A 13,971-nucleotide genomic window follows, 5' to 3' on the forward strand; every position below is an offset into this window, starting at 1 on the left:
TGTGTTGAACTATTTCATAGAAATTTGTTTTCCTGTTAATCAATAGACGGTCATTGCATAGCGTTACCCAATCCCAGTTCATCTTCATGATGAACAAAAAACGTTTATCTAGTGGCAATTCCGTAAATAAATCAATATAAAATCCCAGTCATCATGACGTTTCCGTAAATAAATCAACATTATTAGGGTCCACATTTGACAAAATTTTTTAATTTATTTACAAAAATGTCACTAGATAAACGTTTTTATGTTTATCATGAAGTATTTTCTCTTTATTTGGCCTTCAATTTCACGATCTTATGCGCGCGCTAATCTATAATTCGTTACGAAATCTATATTACAGGTTCGTTTAACGAACCCATTTTCCTAGACACCTTGTTACCAGAGAAATGTTTGGCTGGATATACAATTTGAAAATTCACAACTCCAAAGATAAACCAAACAGATAGTAATAACTAATAAGTTAACATTCACCCTACTCTCCAATGCCAGCTTGTAATAGACAGTATACATGTTGCATATACTGATATAAAATCTCTGACATATTTCAGAGTTTCAAGATCTGACTTTAATTTTTAGACTTACATGTTATATTAAAAACTATGATAATTTACATTCTAATTGCTCTGTATTAGTACTTAACCAAAGAGCAAAAGGCACAAACCACATTATATAGCTTAGTTTCATGTGATTACTGACTAATTAACAACAAAAGCGAGTTCCTGCAGTACTTAATCAAAGAGCCAAAAGGCACAAAATACATTCTGTTTTCATGTGACTACTGACTGATTAACAAAAATAACAACATAAACAAGTTGCATTGGTGATTATAATGATGTAATCGCGCTAACATAAATGCTTCGATATCATATGATCGTGTGCTGGATGTAGCTAACTGCAAGCAAGTAATAACACCAAATCGAATTATGGAAGAGAATCTAAAAATACAGTAAGATGCACGAGTGCAAGGCGTAGGACCACATTATTATTTTGTTCAATGAATAGGTAAGCTGCATTAATTTTAATTTTCTGCTGTATGTATGTACCAAATGGTGGCCTGGCCTTAAGGAAATCTTATCTGTAAATTATATGCAACACTTTTGAAATTTTCCGATATTGACAATATAATATCCGATGCATCTCATCGAGTGGCACGAATTCATTAAAGGCAGGGGTGAAGAATCTCAAGAGATGTAGGAAGCAACACAACAAGTGAAGGAAGCAACTACAAAGAAAATAATAATAATCATGTTTCAGTAAGGTCTAAGTCGTACAAAATATTGAATCTCTTTTATTTTAGACCGCGAGACCAGCAATTATTAATGTGTTATCGAGGGAAGGGGGCAATGCAAGCAGGGACAGATCTATGTGCAGTGTTTAGGAGGCAGCGCGAAGACCATAATTCTGCCAAGGGAACCCTTATATTTAGGTAAGAAAAAAATAATGGTATGGGAAAGTGGTTGGAAGATAAGGGAAAAGAAATGTGATTATTTTGACATTATCTTGGGAGTAAGGTTACAATAGCAGGAATGGCTGTGGAGCATCAGCGCGATAATTCTGTCAGAAATCATAAATATTCAGATGGGTTATTAGGGAGGGAAGGGGGGAGGTAACTAGAAGATGCATTGTAAGATAATAAAGGAACAAACAAAGTATGGGATAATGCATGGGAGTGGCAAAAATTCACATCTGATATTAACTTGTTGCCTTGGTTGTTTTATAACAGTTAACATGGCAGGGATTGCAGGAGTTATATCTGTGTATATCCATGTCGATTGAACAAATGAAATCTATGGGTGAAGTCAATCGTACGTCGATTTATTGTACAAACAACATGCAATGATCTAGATCAGAAACACAGGATGGATTAATGAGTAGTAGTCATAATAATAAGTTCATCATTTCTCTGACATTACTTACTGGTTGATGAATTTGAAGGTTCCAGAGCAGGCTAAATGCTGTGTTTTTATCTGATGTACTGATAGAATTACCAGTTTTCTGAAAAAATTGTGTAATGTAGTTTCTGAATATTGAAAGCATTTTGTTGTGTGAAACTTCCTTTGGATAACGTTACGATTTACATTACATATCCAGCCCAAATTGTGGTAAAATGTTCATTATTTTGGTCTTCATGAATTGCGCAAATTGCATTACATTTTATTTGTTATTATGAGTCCAATTTTGGACTCAAAAATTTCACATTTATTTCAATTCACCAGATCATTCAATGTTTATATTAGTAATGTACCAAATAATGAGGGGATCTATTGGTTGATCCCGAGTATTTGGTAAATTTTGTTTATCTCAACCACCACGCAAATTTTAAGTTATTAGAGTTACCATCACAACTATTCAAGGTGCCAGACCAGTAGAATACCTTGCAACAATCTACAATGCTATCATATACAATCGTACACAGTTTAAAATTATTGAGCCTCAATATCTATGAACTTTGCTTAATTAATAAACTGTAATTAGTATTTTTGAACTAAACAATTACCTTATTAAGTGAAAATCACACAATGATGCCGTGTCGAATTCTCCTCTCTGAAGCAAACCGTACAGTTGAGTACATACATTTATGGAATTTAGTACATACAGTTTAGTTTAGGATAACAATTAGTACAATTAACTACAATACTAAAACAACAAACCCTCTAACATTATCAAGATTATTTCATAAAAAAAACTCGTTTTAATGAAAGATTTAATTAAACTTGGCCATTACAATGTCTGTCTCCCAGGTCAAATCTAAGCAACAAGAAGATTTATAATATATTCAAGTAGCTAAGTCTCTGATTATAGCAGTTTATATTTTCAAAAATGTCCAACAATAGAACAACATTACAGCTAATATTGGTTACTTAACATTGGAAAATGGCACAAACGTCAGAAATCGTCGTGCGTGTATAAGATAGGAATCAAATCCAATTGTTCATTGTTTAACCTTATAATATTAGGTTAATACAATCGTAATCAATGCACGTATTTCATTAATTTCTATTGGAGAATGTTAAGCTTGATCGTCGAAGGTGAACATTAATCCTAATCCGTAGGTTTATTTGGGTACAAATTTGTCACTAGTATTGTTAACGTACGTGTTAGTGTACTTATATGTTACTTTGTAAATAACATCGTTACGAGTATGTCACTGTTACAAACGATGATCAATAAACAAAAATGCCAGTTGGCATGTCAGTGTTTCTTGCAACAACTCGCCTTAATTTTCTTGCTCTGCCTCCTATATATACACTTAACAATTTTTGTAAGAAATCTAAGGGAAATGCATGTAAGATAGGAAGCAATAACACAAACTACAAAAATGGAAGGAAAATTCACTAACTGGTCAGCTGAAAACGCAACCAAAGCCTTCCTCGAAACCTTAAAATTGGTAAGTAAATGTACATTTTAAGTTTTCAGTGTCACCATATCGTGTTATCTTTAACTTTTTATTTATTTCCGTCATTTTTTCCCTAGGGAGTAAGTTTGTTTATCCTTTGATTATTATGTAATGCAGGGAATTAAGAAGCCTAGTGATGAGCCGGATGTATCGGAATTCATCTCAGCTATAGCAGCAGGAAATGATGCACAACTTATGGTTGTTACGTGTGGTGAGGACACGAGCCTAACTACGTTACTAGCCCTAGTGGCCGCGGCTCATCAAACAGGAGGCCGTGTTGTTTGCATAATTCGCGGTGTAGAGGAATTTCAATCAACCATGCAAGCCCTTGGACAAGACACCACAAACCTAATCGAGTTTGTTATAGGTGATGCTGAGAGGCTAATCCTTGAAGAGTTTAAGGACGCGGATTTTGTACTAAATGATTGTAAGCTCATGAATCACGAAGCAATTCTTCGAGCAGTGCAAGTAAATAGTGGTAGGAAGTGTAAGGGGGCTATAGTTTTGGGGTGTAACGCATTTTGTTCGAGTTCATGGGAATGGGCCGGGGTTAGGACTCAATTGTTGCCTATAGGAGAAGGTTTGTTAGTGACTAGAATCGCGGGTGCTAATGAGATGAGAGAACGAGGGAAGGATGGTCGTCGTGGTAGCTTTGGAAGGAAGAGTAAATGGGTTGTTAAAGTAGATCATCATACAGGAGAAGAACATGTATTTAGAGTTTCATGCCCTAATGAGGATTAAGAAAGAGATGGGTGATTAAGGGATGGATAATTACCTTGTTTAATGCTATGAAATAAGCAAAAGTATTGTTTTCATAGCATTATTATTGGTTCATGGCATGAGTATAATCTGTGGTATGTAATTGTATTATTATTAGATTCTTTGAAAGTAAAGATAAGGAATTGTAGATAAAGTTAATGGTGTAAGAGTTTTTAGTATGTAATGTAATACTCATATCATGCATGCCTTATTGCAAAGAAAATGAACTCGATTTCCCCTTGATTAGCCTAATTCTTTCTCCCAAAGAAGACATTATTTAAGTTATACTACCTCCATTACATTATTCCAAGACCATGTTATAATCATGTGATTATATATAATGGTGTACCTTACATAATAGTTCAGTCGAATCTATTTATCAAATTTCAATCAGTTAGGTTACTTAAGTCATGACTATTTTAGAAAATATAAAAGTTTAATCTGATCTTGCTAAAATGATATTATGTATATGACCTACACAAAGAAAAATTTGCTAAGAAGGTATTGTATGGTTCCAAAATGGTACTCATTTCCTTGGTAAATTGTACTGTAACAATTAGTTCTTATGATAATTGATAACCACCCTTTGGTGTAACAATTAGTTCTTATGATAATTGCTCATCTCAATAAAATGGATTATGCAAGTGACCAATATTCCAATATTGGATTCATACCAACCCAAAATTATTGGATTTATAAATGTATACGAATCATATGGTTGTGCGAGTTGGCCTATGTACATGAAGGTTCCATCCAATTTCAAGCCCAATCATCTCAAAGGCCCAGTAGTTCCCAGCTCATCAACTGTAGGTTCAAAACTAAAAATGAATATTAAGTTTAGAATTCCTTCAAATGCTTGATAATGATTTTTTTTTCTTGGCTTACTTATCTACGAAGTATTTTTCAAATAGTTAAACATCTAAATACTAGTATTTTTTTGAACAAAACTTAGGGCATGCTCTCTTACGTTGAAATTCAATTCAGTTCAGTTCAGTTTAGCTCAGCTCAGTTCAGTTCAGCTCAGCTCCTAATTTCCTTCTCTTATAAAATATTCATTTCAGTTCAGTTCAATTTAGTTCAGTCAATGAGAACAGGCCCTTAGTATGGAACTTTGAAGTCAAAGTATAATTCCAATTCCTTTAGTTTTGGATATAAAAGGTCACTTTTTACCTATATCACCTTTTAAATTTAACACTCCATAAGTTATACCAGTAATAATTAGTTTTGAAAAATATTCAAGAAAATACGAAGAAATCAATATAATAAGATAATTTACTCCAATCTAAAAACGGGAGATAATCAATCAATCCTCCTTTTTCCTCCTTTCTCTCTCCAAAACCCTAGCCTTCATTGTTGAATTTTGAAGGGGCTTCCATCGATTTTAATCGGTGGAAAGCCCCAATCCTTGTTTCTTTATTGCTTTTTTAGGTTTATAATAATGCTTCCTCCTTTTGGGAGGAACTTTTCTCCCTCGAAAGAAAGGGTTTCTGATCTCCTTCGAAAGACAAGGGTTTTTCGACCTCCTTCGAAAGACAAGGTTTATCTCCTCTTTTCGAGGGAGAAATTTCTTAGTTTTGAATTGAATCCATGGTAGCAGATCTGATGGATCGTCGTGAAATTATTTCGTTGGTGAAAAAGTTATCAAGTTTTCGAATACGAACAGATGAATCAGAAGGAAATCATCCTCACGGCTACAAACAAAGGATCGTTAGATTGTCTCTCCAACAAGGCTGTAATTTTCAGCGATATAAGCGGGAGATGCTCCACAGTGCAAGATCTACTCGACGATCGTAGTTTTTATGAAGGAAAATTCTATTTGATTCAATATCTAATGTATTTGTTAACGTCGAATCTCTATTGTAGATGTCGTATGACTTTTAATTAATGAAATATTTTTGTTATTAAAAAAAAAAAAAGATAATTTACTCCATATTTCAAAAAACAAAAAAAAAAAAAAAAAAAAAAAAAAAAAAAAAAAAAAATTTACTCTAGTATAACCAATAATTATATTGATTTCTCTTATCAAAAACAATAAATTATATTGATATCACCAATAATTATATATTGATTATTTCTCTTATCAAAAACAATAATTATACATCCCTCTCCACTTTGTACCCCTAAGGTCAAGGATCAAACGTTTTGGACTCATTTAAGGGATTTTCCTTATCTCTCCCCCTTCAGTGAATAGCAAAATGCCATTCGTTTGTTCTATTTTTATTTTTTTGTTCTCACCTGCAAATAGCCAAATGTCATCAACAAATGAATTGAAAGTTATTCGGTACACATAACATAGAAAATCCAAAATAAAATCATCCAATTCAAAAAACCAGCTTGCAACTTCTATAAGAATTTGTCTCCATCAAAACCTCTCCTCTACACCATCACCCATGAAAAAAGGTATTGAAAATGTGTTAGCAAGAATGCCAAATAGAAGAAGTTAAGAAGAGGAAAGACAAAGAGTAAGACAACTAAAATATACAAGTACTTTTAATGTGATTGTCACATGATTTCCTAAAACTTGTTTGGTGTGCTAGTGTGCTACTACTTGTTTATAAGCTCTTTTCAAAAGAATTGCCCTATATGTTTGTCTTTCTTCTTTGTGTTTTCTCTATCTTTTTTGTTGTTATTTTTCTATTGCATAAAACAATGTGCCTACTTATTTGTGTGCAACAATCTTTAAATATAATACTAATTTATCTCCATTTTGGGAACTTAAAAACTTTCTTGGCCTTAACATACAAATATAAACGTCAAGGTACAGTGGTCCAAGAACTTGGCATTTTTTAATTTTTGAAATGAGATTGTTTTATTATTATTAGCAAAATAAAAGCAAAAAATAAAAGATTAGTGATAGTAATTTATATTGGACCATTCTACTATATATGACAAAAATAAGGAAATTATAGTTATGAAAAAGACTTTTGCCTAAGCAGGAAAAAACAGCAATTTGAATGTGTGATGATGATGCCATTAGAGACAAAAAAATAAAGATTAATGTCATCTTAATGTGAAGTTGATTTTAAAGATAAAGCCACAAAAAATAATTGATTTCCTATAATGAGTTCAGGGAATTTTAAGACTTTTGCTTCAATGTGAAGTTATTAGTTCAATAAAATTCCATATTGATAGGACATTTCAATTAATTACTCAACAAATTTGTTCACATAATTTTTTAAGGTTTGAATTAGTGATAAGTCATACTATAATGGTATAACCATATGATGGATATTTTGGATAAACAAGAAAGAAATATGATATACTACTACCTCCGATTTTTTTTAGTTGCAACTTTGGAATATTTTATATCTCTCAATAATACCCCAAATTGCAACTAAAAAAAAATCGAAGGTAGTATATGACCCTTAAGGTTCGTTGCATGTAAAAAATAAAATATATAGTACTGTACATTAGTTAAAACAAACATTAATCACCAAAAGATTTTTATCACGTATTCTTAAATTGCTACCATTTGGTCAAGTACTCATAGGATGTGTGGTAAAGTTTGCTAGCACTATGTTTTAGTACTTAAAAATATTAACAAACTTGGCTTGTGGTAAATGAAAATTATTCATTGTTTCATTTTCGTTTTAATATTAACTTATAAAGACAGTAAATGATTCTTCCTACATGAAATTAATAAATTACCATGCAAAAGAATATGAATTTGAAAGAAGAATCAAAGTACTACTAAGAACAGAAGATCACATTTTTCTCATTGCATTTCCCAGAAAACACTTCAGTTAATGACACCTAGTACCTACAGTCTACAAATCACAATTGACTCCAGGAAACAAATACTTGATTTAGTCCTGAAGACAAGAAAATTCTAAACAGATAATGACACATAATTAGCACCAATTAGTCCTGAAGTCATGGAGATCGATAACAATTAGTACAGCTACCCAAGTCTAGGATGATTGTATCCATCGAAGGCCTTTCGTTAGGCAATTCATGAGTACAACTCAAAGCTATTTTCGCAAGCTTAGCTGCCTCAAACTCTGAGAACTTTCCATGAAGGTTTGAATCCACGTATTCTTGAGATCGCAGTGATTCAGCACCAGCACGAATGGAATTGCTTATTTTCCTCCTCCCTGAGATGATTTGAAACACAAGCATGCCAAAAGCATAGACATCACTCTTCTCAGTGAACTTGCCAGTTGTGGTATACTCAGGAGCCAGGTATCCCATTGCTGCACTCGCTTTGAGTGCTGAGAACACGGTGTCATTGGTAAGGAGCTTGTAGAGGCCACAGTCAGCGAGCACAGGGTTGAATCCTTTGTCTATCAGAACCTTCTCGGCTGAAATGTTCTGGTGAATTAGCGCTGGCTTGCTGGTTTTGGAGGTGTGCATATATTGTATTCCTGCAGATAGGAAAACAGCCAAAAATCATGTTAATTTAGGTGCAGGACAGTAAAGTATCTGACAATCATGAATTAAGTAAGATGCTCATCTGAAACCACCCAACAATTTAGAGTAATCAGTTGCTTAATTATTTGAAAAACCACTAAAATATGAAGAGGCAGAGGAAACAGAACTAACCTTTGGCGATGCCATGAATGATCCAGACACGAGTAGACCATTCGAGGACATTTGCATCACCATCTTTCAGGTCAAGGTACTTGAGTAAAATCCCATTAGGAACAAAGTCATAGACCAAAAAGCATTCACCCCTTCCCCTTGAACAACAAAAGCCTCTCAATTTAACCAGATTTTCGTGCCTCAAAGAGGGCAAAACATTCAAACCCTTCAGAAACTCGGACTCCTCAGACTTGCAACTACTCTTACTGATCCTCTTGACAGCAACAACTGAACCATCTCTTAATACTCCTCTAAACACAGCCGACATACCACTCTTACCCAACAAGTTAGATGGTGAGAAGTGCTGAGTAGCACATTCTACTTCCTCCAAATTAAACCGAAACCCTTGAATCACATCATTTGAAAACCCATTGAAACTCCTAACATCAGATAAAGGATCCCATCCATTAGGATACTCAAGACTAATCAAAGGAGACCCATTTTTCCTACAGAAATCCCTAGGCTGATCAATACTAAGACGAGTGTCAGATAACTCCAATGAACTTCCGAGTTTCTGCTTTGTACGGCGATATTTGGCAAAGATGAAAACACTAACAAGTGACAATGCAAGGATCACAACAACAACTCCTACAGCAACAGAAGCATGAGAACTTTTTCGAGTGGTTTTCGAGCATTCAGTTTGGCTACAATTAGGAAGCTTAACATTAGCTGTTTCGGGGATTTCTTTCCTAGGTAACCCATTCGATGTTGCAGCCCCTCCTCCATAAGGTTCAGGCCTGATTTGACCAAGGTGGTCAGAATCAGGACAACTTCTCAAAGTAAGAAAACCAACTCCACATAATCCTGGATTGTTTGCATACTTAAACCCTTCATTTAATCTCAGCAAAGCTGCAAAAATATCAAGTAGTACAAAATAAACATCAATCAATCTAGCATTTTGTTTCTATAAATGCAGTCTAAACCGATTAGAAGTAAGATTGTGTACATCTAAACCTCCTCGACTATACTCACCAGGGGAAACATTGCCAGAAAGAGTGTTGTTTCGAATGTCAAGGGATTCGAGCAACGGAGCTTCTGCAATGGGTGTTGGGATTGAACCAAAGAGATGATTGAAGCTCAAATCAAGCCTGAGTAGGGTTTCTATGTGTCCTAAACTTGCAGGAATTGCACCTGTTAGGTGATTAGACTGCAATGCAAGAACACTTAGCTTCTTCAAAGATCCCAGTTGTGTTGGTATGCTTCCTGTTAATTGATTGTAGCCTAATTGCAGAACTGGAAAAAAAAAATAAAAAAAATAAAAAAAAAATTAGGAAAATTGGGAAAAAAAAATAAAAAAATAAAAAAATAAAAATTGAAATGATGTAAGCAAAAGAGAACATACATTCTGCATTTTGAAAGTACAACTAAACAAGAGAAACAAGTTTGAATTTTAGAAATTAATGCTACTTACCTAACACCACTTTGCTATCTTAAATAAACTGTTTGCACAGAAAAAAAATTCAAAAAAAAAAAAACATTAAATGTTCATATAATTTGCTGTTTTTGTTGTACCTCTTATGAACATGCAAGTATACAAGGAGACAGGAGTAGATTGTACAAAAAACCAGGGACATTACTAAATTTAGTTCATGAAGTTTATGTTAGTATCCATATAGATCAATCTTGTACACATAAATCATAAACACTAAACCACTAACTTAAAAATAATAATAAAATAAAATTAAAAAAAAAAAAAAAAAAAAAAAACACCAAGTTCACAGTTTTAACACTTGGAAAAAGTAAAAATAAAAAAGCATGAACAAGTAAAAAAGAATCTCTCCTGAAAACAAAAGAAATTAAATAAATTAAATCACTTTTTGAAACAACAAAACTAACAATTTTTTCATCAAGTTCAAAACTTTTACACCAAAGACAGATTCTTTTTCTTTTTTGGTTCAAATTTAAAGAAACTCAACTACAAGAAGAAGAAAACTAACCTTGAAGATTATCGATGTGAGATATCTGAGGAGGAATAACCCCAGAAAGATTATTAACATCAAGATAAAGATCAACCAACTCAGACAAAGAACCAATCTCCTTAGGAATCTCACCACTTAGAGAATTATAATGCAAGTAAATTCCAGTCAAATGTTTAAGCCCAGAAATTGCAGGAGAAAGCTGACCATTTAACCCTTTTCCTTGCAATGAAATGTTAGCCACTTGACCATTATGGTTGCAACCCACACCATCAAAGGTCCCACCACATGGGTCACCATTCTTGGACCATGATGAAAGGTGTAAGCTTGATGGGTCAAGTGATGATTTTAGGGTCAAAAGTGATTCAAGTTCTGGGTTTGATGTTGAAAAAACAGGGGAACCGAAACAGAGGAGGTTGAAGATGAACAAGATCGGTAATAACATGATTAATTTGATTAATTAATCTAGGGTTTTTTGGGAAGGTTTAAGGGTGATTAAAGGGGTTAATTTGGTTTTTGTAATGTTTTTTTGGTTGGGTTTTTTTTGTTACTCGATAATCACCAAGTTGGTTTGTGTTTATGTTGTTGGCATTGTAGTTTGTTTGTTGTTTATGGTTTTGTGTTTTTGGGATTTTTGAGGTTTTGGGTTTTGGATTAAAAAGCACAAATTTAATTAGTTTTGGTATCCAATCAAAAGATTTGTTTGGAATGAATATTTGTGCTTTAATTAAAAATAAAAAAAGGTCAGTGCTCAGTGGAGTACTGGAGTGTGAAATTCTCTCTCTAAAATTGACTCTTTCTCTCTCTAACCTAACTTACCCTATTGAGTGTTTGAAGTGGACAAGCAGAAATGAGTCCCAGCAGTCTCTAAAAATGATGGATGTTTGGGTTTTTCCTTTTTTTTTTTTTTAAGACCAAGAAAGGCAAGATAACTAGGAGGTACAGTTGGTGTGCAATTTACCACATATTAATAAAGAAAAAAAAAATGCATGCATAGGGTTAGGCCTTGATAATTTACTTTAACAATGATTAAGACTTGTAAATTGTAATTGACTCATGTCTAGATGTAACAAGGATCCTCAAGTATTAGTCCAATTCATTAAAGTGGAAAAATAGTACTATTAGAAGATTAATTTCATCAAGTATACTTTAATTTAGCCTATTTAGGTGTATATCTAAGAGATTTTTTTTATTTTTTAGGAAAATATCTAAGAGAATTTTATTTTTTTTTGAAAAAAGTTCTAAAGGACACTAAATTTCATTAATATAAGCCATACGGCATCTACAATTGACAATGAACGACAATGAAAACGAATTTAACAAAATCAAACAAGAATTAATTGGGGAAAGGCTAAGAATCCAAATACATAAATATAACAATTCGGCATATTCTCGATTCGTTGTCTCATACAACTTTTTGAGTGGATTCGTCGTCTCTTCGCAATTTTGTGAGAAAGTTAATTCTTGTGCTGATACCGTAACCCGAATCCAAGCCACAATCAATAGTAGCCCCGCACAACCGGAGACCAAATTAAGCACAAAAAAGGAGTACGAAAAACCTTGTCTTTCGAAGGAGATCGAAAAAACCTTGTATTTCGAAGGAGATAAACCCTTTCTTTCGAGGGTTTCTTTCGAAGGAGATAAACCCTTTAAAATTGACAATGGATACTAGGTTTAGGAGAGAGAAGAGAGAAAATGAGGCTAGGGTTTTTTCTCTATGCGTTCCGTATGCATTTATATATCTAAGATAATTTTATTATCTGTTTATCTCTTTTAAAAAAAATTAAAAATACATTTATTACCTGAATTTTCATTTGTATAATTACCTAAATACTGGTATCCGTTTATACCCTTTTAACTAGTTTAAATCCTTCTTTCTTTGTTCACAACTTCACAAGGTCTTTATTACCTTCTTACAAAAATTGAAGATACCAAGCTTACAAAAGAAATGGTTAGGATTAATCTTAATCGTAGCAAAGTCTCATCTTTTTTAACTTAGGTTTTGTTCTCTTCAGCTTAATTTAAGTTTAGTTCAGTTTTGTACAACTTTTAATTTCCTTCACTCATAAACAATTCATTTCAGCTCTATTCAGTTTATTTTAGCTCCAATCAATCCAGTTCAGTTCAGCTCAGTTCAGTAAATCAGATAAAGGGCCTGTTCTGATTGACAAAAATGAGTTGAACTAAACTTAACTGAACTTATTAGAGCTGAATTGTACTGAACTTATTATTAGAGCTGAATTGAACTAAATTGAACTAAACTGAATATTTTATAAGAGAAGGAAATTAAGAGCTAAACTGAACTAAACTTAACTTAGTAGAGTTAAATTGAACCGAACTGAAAATAATCGTATCAGAACAGGCCCTAAACCCTTATTTTAGACAAAATAGGTATAAAAGCTTTTAACATGCATATAAATTATTCTCACGACTTAATAAAAATTAATAAGTTGAATCGAACATAATTGAAAATGCATCTAATTTTGTCTTCATCAATGAACAACAGTTGCATGACAGTTAATCTTTATAGTAAACAATTTCAATCAAATTATAAAACCAAGTTAAAATTAGCCAAAATCGTATGTAATTACTGTTCTTGCCAAATTTACTCTTTTTGGATTGAATTGTGTTTGTTGGCACCTGAAAAAAATTATACAAGTAGAAATGTAGTTATCTTCTTAAGTGCATGGTAGGATTAGAAATACGGAGTATTTGAAATTGGAGTACAAAAAAATAAAAAATCAAAAATAACAAAGGGAAATTATCAATGGTACACCCAAGGTTCGGGCTTTTATCAATGGTACACCAACTTAGTTTTTGTTTATCAGCGGTACACCCAAGGTTTAATACACTCATCTACAGTAACCCTAACGTTAATTAAAGATTAATTTTAGGTTAATCCACTTAAACCGAAATGACTAATTTGCCCCCCTACTCCAAATACATTAAATCGCTCCTTTCAAACCACAACTACCTATATTAAAAACTCCTAAGTCAGAAGATCGTTCATCTTCTTCTTCCTTCTCACTCTCTCCCCTGTTTTTGCTGTTGTGAGGTTCCATAATCGACGGGCGAATTGAACAAAATTCTAGCAAATTCTGCACTTCATTGTTGATCGCTTAAGGTAAGTTTTCATCTGAGTCTTTGATTTTCCAACTTTCGCTTAGTTTTGGTAGTATATGAATTTTTTGTTTAAATGGTTGAATTTTGGTTTCCATGTACAATTGTTAGCGAATTATGGTTTAAATTATGCACAATGTGCTTGTGATTATTATTTGTTGCTTTAATGTTGTATTTTTTGCACAAATAATTCGA

The 13,971-nt window shown here is 33.0% G+C and overlaps 2 protein-coding genes across 2 annotated transcripts; one reads left to right on the forward strand and one right to left on the reverse strand.

The window, feature by feature from the left end:
* The first annotated feature begins 3,257 nt into the window (after positions 1 to 3,257).
* LOC145564517 (uncharacterized) lies at positions 3,258 to 4,399 on the forward strand. The gene is made up of 2 exons (XM_081624808.1): positions 3,258 to 3,391; positions 3,518 to 4,399. Exons 1-2 carry the CDS (start codon positions 3,323 to 3,325, stop codon positions 4,139 to 4,141), a joined length of 693 nt encoding a protein of 230 aa, XP_081480934.1. The 5' UTR covers positions 3,258 to 3,322; the 3' UTR covers positions 4,142 to 4,399.
* Positions 4,400 to 7,928: 3,529 nt separating this feature from the next.
* On the reverse strand, positions 7,929 to 11,393 carry LOC145564518 (uncharacterized). The gene is made up of 4 exons (XM_081624809.1): positions 10,678 to 11,393; positions 9,713 to 9,973; positions 8,702 to 9,589; positions 7,929 to 8,523 (listed from the first exon to the last, which is right to left on the reverse strand). Exons 1-4 carry the CDS (start codon positions 11,099 to 11,101, stop codon positions 8,033 to 8,035), a joined length of 2,064 nt encoding a protein of 687 aa, XP_081480935.1. The 5' UTR covers positions 11,102 to 11,393; the 3' UTR covers positions 7,929 to 8,032.
* Between the last annotated feature and the right edge of the window lie 2,578 nt (positions 11,394 to 13,971).

This window comes from Chenopodium album, chromosome 10, assembly GCF_948465745.1.
Source record: "Chenopodium album chromosome 10, dcCheAlbu1.1, whole genome shotgun sequence".
Lineage (NCBI taxonomy): Eukaryota > Viridiplantae > Streptophyta > Magnoliopsida > Caryophyllales > Amaranthaceae > Chenopodium > Chenopodium album.